Source organism: Rattus norvegicus, chromosome 1, assembly GCF_036323735.1.
Source record: "Rattus norvegicus strain BN/NHsdMcwi chromosome 1, GRCr8, whole genome shotgun sequence".
NCBI lineage: Eukaryota > Metazoa > Chordata > Mammalia > Rodentia > Muridae > Rattus > Rattus norvegicus.
Window position 1 is genome coordinate 220,465,641 of NC_086019.1, and position 10,819 is coordinate 220,476,459.

General features: G+C 39.0%; 1 protein-coding gene across 1 annotated transcript; it reads right to left on the reverse strand.

The window, feature by feature from the left end:
- Positions 1-9,561: 9,561 nt before the first annotated feature.
- Positions 9,562-10,509, reverse strand: Or9i2 (olfactory receptor family 9 subfamily I member 2). Its single transcript, NM_001000262.1, has one exon. The coding sequence runs from the start codon at positions 10,507-10,509 to the stop codon at positions 9,562-9,564; it is 948 nt and encodes a 315-aa protein (NP_001000262.1).
- Positions 10,510-10,819: the final 310 nt, after the last annotated feature.

Genomic DNA, 10,819 nt, shown 5'->3' on the forward strand with positions numbered 1-10,819 from the left:
AAGTTCACCAATGTGGGGAACAGTTTTATTGTACCACCTGGGAATGTGAGACTACAGGACACCTACTGAACCCCTCTTGGGACTTAATCATGGTAAAAAAAAAAAAGAAAAGTTTACACTACTGAGGGGTTCTACCAGGGGAACCGAGGGTATATACCTTCTGTGCAAACGCCACTTATAACTTATAACCCAATAATAATCAGACTCACTCAGAAAGGCAAACAGCCAATAAGATGGCTAAAGAGAAAATTTGGGTACTCAGCTTGTACAAATTGGGGTATGATGGCCAAGGTAAGAGAAGGGTTAGCCAAACAGAAGAGAGAACAGTCAGGGCTGGTTCAAAGCTTGGTTTAACACATCCTCTTGTCTAACCACCTTCATATCCACCTTGTTAAGACCTTGGACCCTGCATATTGAACAAGCTTATGGCCTTCATAAAAGAGAGAATAGGTGCAGTACAGCTGAAGGTCCTGCACCAACAATATGAGACCCTGAGGACAGGACCTAAAAAATATGATTTAATTACCAGAGACACCAAACATAGCTCCAAGATTGGAGCTTATACAAGAATGAAGGACACTGATTCTTACCTAAGTGTAAGAGCTATTAAGAGGCTTGACTTGGTAAAAAGAACGTAGGTTATAGGGTTCCTGTGAAGGAGTCTAAGGGCTTTTGCCAACCTTACACCCACTGCCTCAGGTCAATATTAGGACAAGTACCAGCTTCCTGCTTTGGGTCAAGGCTAGGCCAAGTTACTTTCTCCACCCACAGTTCTTGGGTGGAGCATAGACATTCTTGAAAAACCACAGAATGTACTGACTGGAAGTCACTTGACCCTCTGGTCCCAGATAGAGTTCAAATGCATGTCATATGCTTGCTAGCCATAGATTCAGAGATCAATATGCTTAGCCAATACATTTAAACTGCAACCTTAAACTGATGTAACCTGTACACCTAAAAAGTATAAAAACTGCTTATTATAGCCATTCAGGGAGGTCCCTTCTAGACACTTGCCACAAGGGACTGATTGAGGGTCGACCACGACACACTGGAAAATTAAACCTCTTGCTTTTGCATCAGGAAAAAAAGAAAAGAAAAGAAAAAAGAAAAAGAAAATTCAAAAACTAGCATTTCCTATCCTGACCAAGGAATGAAATTCACAAGTCCCTAAGCAAACTTGCAAGGCTCTGCATCTGGCTTTCTCCAGAGTTTACCATGTGCACTTTACACTAAGATTCCTTCACTCTGGTTTTACTTCAGAGCATCCAATTTCACTAAATTTTGCATTCACAATTATCCCAGTCTGATATAGTCTTACCAACTAAGGAACACAACATAATTCATTAGATCTCTGCCTACCTGTTAGTTCTCTGGGGATGCTTTTTAACTAATACCACTATATTGTGACCTTAAAACACGATTTAACAAAGTTCTGTGATTTTTTTACACTTTCAAAACCTGTAAAAGTTAATTTCCTGTTAGCAGTCTAATATCTGACTATTCCCCAGGTTTCAAAAATCACTCAGGATAGCACATATTTTATTTATTACCATGTTCAAATCAAACATCATGTCTAATAAACAGTAGCCTCTAAATATTTGCTGAAATGATGAACAAGATTGTAAAGTCTCCATGGAGTATCCTCAAGTAATATTTCTCAAAAATAGCTGAGGTCATCAAAAGGTGATAGATTCATTCTATTCTGTCTTTTCACAATAAAGAATATGTCAGAGGAGATGAGAGAAAATAATGGTGTCCACCACTACAGAGTAGTAAATAACCTGGATTAACTGAAACATCTATCCATAAATAATTTTGAGGGACAAATAAAACTTCTGACCTTTGATGATCAAGAAACAATATAATGCTATATGTGCTATTCAGTACAACCATACATCAAGATTTAACTGTTTCTAACTTCTGCCCACCTTTGCCCACATCCCTGGCCCAAACTGTTTAGTGCATCTGGCCACAGGAAGATAAGGACAGTCAAGCTGCAGGAGTCCTGTGGTCCAGACTGTGCCTGGACCTGAACAGACCCAATCAAACAGCTCCCACTAACCAAATACCATGGAAGGGAGAGCTAGACCTTCAGACAGGAAGACACACCTGGCAAAACAAAGACTGCTCTCTGCCCACATTTCTGACTCTAGAGGAAAACGCCTAGCACCATCTGTGACCCCTGTGCACAGGAACCCAGGAGAAGGAGGGGCAAGCCATTCTGGTTCCCACCCACAGGGACAATTGAAAGCCAGTGGACAGGAACAACAACAGGTCTGAGAGCAGAACACTCTGTTCCCATAACTTGCTGAAAGAAAACAGGAAAACAGGTCCACAGCACTCCTGACACACAGGCCTATAGGACCGTCAAGCCACTGTCAGAAATAGCAGAACAAGGTAACACCAGAGACAACCTGATGGCAAGCGGCAAGTGCAGGAATGCAAGCAACAGAAAACAAGACTACATGGCATCATCAGAGCCCAATTCTCCCACCAAAGCAAACACTGAATATCCAAACACACCAGAAAAGCAAGATCTAGATTTAAAATCACATTTGATCATGATGATGGAGGACTTCAAGAAAGACATAAAGAACTCCCTTAGGGAAATGCAGGAAACCATAAATAAATAAGTAGAAGCCTACAGAGAGGAACCTCAAAAATCCGTGTAAGAATTGCAGGAAAACACAATCAAACAGGTGAAGGAATTACAATGGAAATAGAAGCAATAAAGAAAGTTCAAAGGGAGACAACCCTGGACATAGCAAACCAAAGGAAGAGACAAGGAGCTGTAGATACAAACATCACCAACAGAATAAAAGAGATAGAAGAGAGAATCTCAGGAACAGAAGATTCCATAGAAATCATCGACACAACTGTCACAGATATTGTAAAACAGATAAAGCTACTGGTCCAAAACATACAGGAAATCCAGGACTCAATGAGAAGCTCAAACCTAAGGATAATAGGTATAGAAGAGAGTGAAGACTCCCAGCTAAAAGGACCATTAAATATCTTCAACAAAATCATAGAAGAAAACTTCCCTAACCTAAAGAAAGAGAAGCCCATAAACATACAAGAAGCCTAAAGAACTCCAAATAGATTGGACCAGAAAAAAACTACTCCCATCACATAACAGTCAAAACATCAAATGCACAACACAAAGAAAAAATATTAAAAGCAGTAAGGCAAAAAGATCAAATAACATATAAAGGCAGGCCTCTCAGAATCACACCAGAATTCTCACCAGAGACTATGAAAACCAGAAGATCCTGGACAGATGTCATACAGACCCTAAGAGAACACAAATGTCAGCCCAGGTTACTGTATCCAGCAAAACTCTCAATTAACATAGATGGAGAAACCAAGAAATTCCAAGACAAAACCAAATTTACTTAATATCTTTCTAAAAATCCAGCCTTACAATGGATAATAAATGGAAAGCCCAACATAAGGAGGCAAGCGACACCCTAGAAAAAGAAAGAAACTAATCATCTTGACGACAAAACAAAGAGAAGAAACGCACACAAACATAACCTCATATCCAAATATGTATATAACTAGAAGAAACAATCACTATTCCTTAATGTCTCTCAACATCAACGGACTCAACTCCCCCAAAAAAGACATAGACTAACAAATATGATACGCAATGAGGACACTGCATTCTGCGGCCTACAGGAAACACGCCTCAGAGACAAAGACAGATACTACCTCAGAGTGAAAGGCTGGAAAACAACTTTCCAAGAGAAGGGTCTGAAGAAGCAAGCTGCAGTAGCAATTCTAATATCGAATAAAATAAATTTTCAACTAAAAGTCATCAAAAAAGATAAGGAAGGACACTTCATATTCATCAAAGGAAAAATCCACCAAGATAAACTCTCAATCCTAAATATCTATGCTCCAAATACAAGGGCATCTACATACATAAAGGAAACTTTACTAAAGCTCAAAGCACACACTGCACCTCACACAATAATAGTAGGAGATTTCAACACACCACTCTCATCAATGGACAGATCATGGCAACAGAAATTAAACAGAGACATAGACAGACTAAGAGAAGCCATGAGCCAAATGGACTTAACAGATATTTATAGAACATTCTATCCTAAAGCAAAAGGATATACCTTCTTCTCAGCTCCTCATGGTACTTTCTCCAAAATTGACCATATAATTGGTCAAAAAATGGGCCTCAACAGGGACAGAAAGATAGAAATAATCCCATACATGCTATCGGACGACCACGGCCTAAAACTGGTCTTCAATAAAAATAAGGGAAGAATGCCCACATATACGTGGAAATTGAACAATGCTCTACTCAATGATAACCTGGTCAAGGAAGAAATAAAGAGAGAAATTAAAGACTTCTTAGAATTTAATGGAAATGAAGATACAACATACCCAAACTTATGGGACTCAATGATAGCTGTGCTAAGTGGAAAACTCATAGCTCTGAGTGCATGCAGAAGGAAACAGGAGAGAGAATATATCAGCAGCTTGAGAGCACATGTAAAACCTCTAGAACAAAAAGAAGCAAATACACCCAGGAGGAGTAGAAGGCAGGAAATAGTCAAACTCAGAGCTGAAATCAACGAAGTAGAAACAAAACGGACCATATAAAGAATCAACAGAACCAAAAGTTGGTTCTTTGAGAAAATCAAAAAGATAGATAAACCCTTAGCCAGACTAACCAGAAGACACAGAGAGTGTGTCCAAATTAACAAAATCAGAAATGAAAAGGGAGACATAACTACAGAATCAGAGGAAATTCAAAAAATCAGCAGATGCTACTACAAAAGCCTATACTCAACAAAACCTGAAAATCTGCAGGAAATGGACAATTTCCTAGACAGATATCAGGTACTGAAGTTAAATCAGGAACAGATAACCCATTAAAACAACCCCATAACTCCTAAAGAAACAGAAGCAGTCATTAAAAGTCTCCCAACCAAAAAGAGCCCAGGTCCAGATCGGTTCGGTGCAGAATTCTTTCAGACCTTCGTAGAAGACCTCATACCAATACTATCCAAACTATTCCACAAAATTGAAACAGAAGGAGCATTACCGAATCCCTTCTACGAAGCCACAATTATTCATATACCTAAACCACACAAAGACCCAACAAAGAAAGACAACTTCAAAACAACTTCCCTTATGAATATTGATGCAAAATTACTCAATAAAATTCAGGCAAACTGAATCCAAGAGCACATCAAAACAATCATCCACCATGATCAAGTAGGCTTCATCCCAGGCATGCAGGGATGGTTTAATATATGGAAAACTATCAACTTAATCCACTATATAATAAAATGAAAGATAAAAACCACATGATCATTTCATTAAATTTTGAGAAAGCATTTGACAAAATTCAACACCCCTTCAGGATAAAAGTCCTGTAAAGAATAGCAATTCAATACTAAACATAGTTAAAGCCATATATAGTAAACCAGTTGCTAACATTAAACTAAATGGAGAAAAACCTGAAGCAATCTCACTAAAATCAGGGACTAGACAAGGCTGCCCACTCTCTCCCTACTTATTTGATATAGTTCTTGAACTTCTAGCCAGAGTAATCAGACAACAAAAGTAGATCAAAGGGATACAGATTGGAAGAGAAGAAGTCAAAATATCACTATTTGCAGTTGACATGATAGTATATTTAAGTGATCCCAAAAGTTCCACCAGAGAACTACTAAAGCTGATAAACAACTTCAGCAAAGTGGCTGGGTATAAAATTAACTCAAATAAATCAGTAGCCTTCCTCTACACAAAAGAGAAACAAGTCAAGAAAGAAATTAGGGAAACGACACCCTTCATAATAGTCCCAAATAATGTAAAATACTTGGGTGTGACTTTAACCAAGCAAGTAAAAGATCTGTATGATAAGAACTTCAAACCTCTGAAGAATGAAATTGAAGATCTCAGAAGATGGAAAGATCTCCCATGTTCATGGATTGGCAGGATTAATATAAAAATAATGCCATTTTCCCAAAAGCAATCTACAGATTCAATGCAATCCCCATCAAAATACCAATCAACTTCTTCAGAGAGTTAAACAGAACAATTTACAAATTCATCAGGAATAACAAAAAACCCAGGATAGCTAAAACTATCCTCAACAATAAAAGGACTTCTGGGGGAATCACTGTCCCTGAACTCAAGCAGTATTACAGAGCAATAGTGATAAAAACTGCATGGTATTGGTACAGAGAGAGACAGATAGACCAGTGGAATAGAAATGAAGACCCAGAAATGAACCCACACACCTATGGTCACTTGATTTTTGGCAAAGGAGCCAAAACCATCCAATGGAAAAAAGATAGCATTTTCAGCAAATGGTGGTGGTTCAATTGGAGGTCAGTATGTAGAAGAATGCAGATCGATCCATGCTTATCACCCTGTACAAAGCTTAAGTCCAAGTGGATCAAGGACCTTGACATCAAACCAGATACACTCAAACTAATAGAAGAAAAAGTGGGGAAGCATCTCGAACACATGGGCACTGGAGAAAATTTCTTGAACTAAACACCAATGGCTTATGCTCTAAGATCAAAAATCGACAGATGGGATCTCATAAAACTACAAAGCTTCTGTAAGGCAACAGACACTGTTGTTAGGACAAATGGCAACCAAAAGATTGAGAAAAAATATTTACCAACTGTAAAACTGATAGATGATAGAGGGCTTATATCCAAAATATACAAAGAACTCAAGAAGTTAGACTGCATGGAGACAAATAACCCTATTAAAACTGAGGTTCAGAGCTAAACAAAGAATTCACACCTGAGGAATATCAAATGGCTGAGAAACACCTAAAGAAATGTTCAACATCTTTAGTCATCAGAGAAATGCAAATCAAAATAGCCCTGAGATTCAACTCACACCAGTCAGAATGGCTAAGGTCAAAAACTCCAGTGACAGCAGATGCTGGCGAGTATGTGGAGAAAGAGGAACACTCCTCCATTGTTGGTGGGATTGCAGTCTGGTACAACCATTCATTCTGAAAATCAGTCTGGAGGTTCCTCAGAATGTTGGACATTGCACTACCGAGGACACAGCTATACCTCTCTTGGACATTGACCCAAAAGATGCTCCAACATATATGAAAGACACTTGCTCCACTATGTTCATAGCAGCCTTATTTATAATAGTCAGAATCTGGAAAGAACCCAGATGCCATTCAACAGAGGAATGGATACAGAAAATGTGGTACATCTACACAATGGAATACTACTCCGCTATCAAAAACAATGCCTTCATGAAATTCATAAGATAATGGATGGAGGTAGAAAATATCATCCTGAGCGAGGTAACCCAATCACAGAAAAACACACATGGCATGCACTCATTGATAAGTGGATATTAGCCCAAATGGTTGAATTACCCTAGATGCACAGAACACATGAAACCCAGAAAGATGACCAAAATGTGGATGCTTGACTCCTTCTTTAATAGGGGAACAATAATACCTTTAGGAGAGACTTGGGAGGCAAAGCTCAGAACAGAGACTGAAGGAACACCCATCCAGAGCCCGCCCCACATGTGGCCCATAGATATACAGCAACCAAACTAGGTAAGATGGATGAAGTAAAGAAGTGCAGGCTGACAGGAACTGGATGTATATCTCCCCTGAGAGACAAAGCCAGAATAAGGCAAATACATAGGCAAATGCCAGCAGCAAACCACTAAACTGAGAACAGGACCCCTGTTGAAGTTATCAGAGAAAGGACTGAAAGAGCTAATGGGGCTTAAGACCCCATATGAACAACAATGCCAACCAACCAGAGCTTCCAGAGACTAAGCCACTACCCAAAGACTATACATGGACTGACACTGGTCTCCAACTGCATTGGTAGCGATGAATATCCTAGTAAGGGCACCAGTGGAAGGGGAAGCTCTTGTTCCTGCCAAGGCTGGACCCCTGTGAACGGGATTCTTGGGGGGAGGGTGGTAATGTGGGGAGGAAGGGGTATGGGAACACTCATATAAAAGGGAATGTGAGGGGTTAGGCCAATGTTGGCCTGGAAACGGGGAAAGGGAATAACATTTGAAATGTAAATAAGAAATACTCAATTTAATAAAGACAGAAAAAATTAAAAAAAAGAATTAACTGTTTCCAATATTAATCTAAATTATTACTTCTTCCTTTTATCATGTTATATCTTGAATATATCCACTCTTGGATATATTCTATATATTCTATATATTCTATCTGGATAACTTCTATCCAGGCTTCTTTTTTTAAGCTACTTATATTTTGGTCTGAAAATTACCTAACTTGTTTATGAGTGGATGTACACTTTTTGCTCACTGCTAATATCTGTTTCACTATCCATAAGCAACATTTATCTTAATCACATAAAAAAAACATGTTATTATTTCTCATTTTTCTGGGTCCAAAAGCTGAGTTTTATATAAAACAGTAAAGTAGCTAAGACTCAGCAATATCCAGAATATAAATAGATAAATAAATAAATAAATCTTTCATTTTAGAATATATTTCTCTATATAAAAGTCCTTGACATTGATTGACACTTTTTCGAAATTTGCTTAGGATCTGAACTTTTCATCAGAGAAGTCAGAAATTTTTCCTTTTAATGCCCAATAGGCAGGGCCACAATTCGAAGGACTGGGTTGCCAACTCACAGTCAGAAATTTCTGGCCCAGAATTGTTCCTATCTAAAAGAACTACAGGGACATAAATGAAGAAGAGACTAAATGAAAGGTGGCCCAACTTGGGATCTATCTTATGGGGAGTGGAAGAGCGCTTTAGGCATGACACTATTTCTGATGCTATGGTGTGCTTACAGATAGAGACCTAACATGGCTGTCCTCTGAGAGGCCCTACCAACAGCTGACTTAGACAGATGCAGATAATTACATTCAACCATTGGACTGAAGTTGGAGAAACTTATGATTGAATTAGGGAAAGGATTGAAGAAGCCAAAGGGGAGGGTGAATGCATAGAAAGACCTGCAGTCTCAACTAACTTGCACACATGAGAGATCCCAGAGACTGAGCCACCAACCAGGCAGAATACATGAATTGGGCCAAGACCCTGGGTGGACAACCAGCAGTGGGGAGTTAAGACATAAGCTGGAATGTAAATAAATGAGATAAGTTCTTTTTTAAATCTGAAAAAATTATTATCTTTATTTTTGATTATGTAATCATGTGGGTTCTATGTGAGAGAGGAGATGGACATAGATAGACAATGCAGAAGCCAGAAGGTTCCCATGAATCTGGAGCTACAAGTAACAGTCTAGTATGGATGCTGGTAACTGGATTTGAGTCCTCTTCACAATCAGGATATAATCTCAACCTTCTCTACATACTTACTCTTCTGTAATCCTTCTCTACATCCTCAATAAAAATGCAATTGTATGAGGAAATGATACAAAACATTTGTTGCTCAAAATCGTGCAGCTAATAAAGTTCTGGAAGCCAAACTTACAGTTTCTGCTTCAATATATCCATGCAATTCTGAGAGCAAAGTCATATATTAAGAGGATAAAGCAAAGGCCCAATAGATAGAAACTTCTGGACTGATGAAGCTTAAGTCTTACTTTCTTGAAAAGCCTTAATTCTTTTCAAAGCTTTCTTCAGCGCCTCCTTCACTTCCTTGTTCCTCAGGCTATAGATCATGGGGTTCAGCATAGGGATAACCACCGTGTAGAATACAGACACAATCTTGTCTTCCCAGAGGGATTTGCCCATGTTACCTTTCAAGTACATGAACATTAGTGTTCCAAAAAAAAGAGCCACTGCAATCATGTGAGATGCACAAGTAGAGAAGGTCTTGGCTTTGGCGCCTGCTGTACGAATCTTCAGAATAGCCCAGATAATGAATAGGTAAGATACAAGAATCACTGAAACGCTAGTTATGATGACCAAAAAAGCCAAAAGGAAAATCACCTGTTCTCGTAACTTGGTCTCACTACAGGCAAGCTTCAGCAGGGGTGGGAGGTCACAAAAAAAGAAATCAACCTGGTTAGATTTACAGAAGGAAATGGAAAAAGTACACCCAGTTCGGACCACAGTATTTACCATTGCACCAGAGTATGCTGCAGCAATCAGCCCCAGGCGAGTCTGTGGTGTCATGGCCATGGCATAAAGGAGGGGATTACATACAGCTACATAACGGTCATAGGCCATTACAGCCAAAAGGAAACACTCAGTACTAGCATACAAGGTGAAAAAGAAGAACTGAGTGGCACAGCGCTCATAAGTGATGACCATCTTATTATTCCCCAAGGTCTCCAGCAGCTGGGGCACAATAACAGATGAATAGCAAATGTCTAGAAAGGACAAATGGCTGAGGAAGAAGTACATAGGTGTGTGGAGCTGAGGATCACTCTGAATTAGCATGATCATGCCCAGGTTTCCAACAATAGTGATGAGATAAAAGGCCAAAAACATGAAGAAGAGACCCAACTGTATCTCAGCCTGAAGCTGGAATCCCATCAGAATAAATTCTGTCAACCTGGTGCCATTGTCTGCCATAAAGCCAAGGTCACCTGGGGAAATAAAATAAGAGTAATAATAAGATATTTCTGTAGCATGACTACAACCTTCTTGGTTCTCAGTAACGAGCTTTATTTGCAAAACACTTTTCAACTTTCACAAGCTTGGTTTCACTTCAATTAAAAATCCTGTTTAGCACAAAATGTTTTGTTAATCCCACTTTTGACTAAAGAATGACGAAGAGATAAAGTGATTGAGCCACCCCACAAGGCCTCTTAATTAGGAAACAGGTAAATTCAGATCTAGTGCTAAGTTTCTCAGGGACTTTCAAACCTCTGCAGATCCACTA

Coding starts and splice junctions, on each gene's coding strand:
- Or9i2 (NM_001000262.1), bottom strand. CDS start 10,509: ATGGCAGACAATGGCACCAGGTTGACAGAATTTATTCTGATGGGATTC.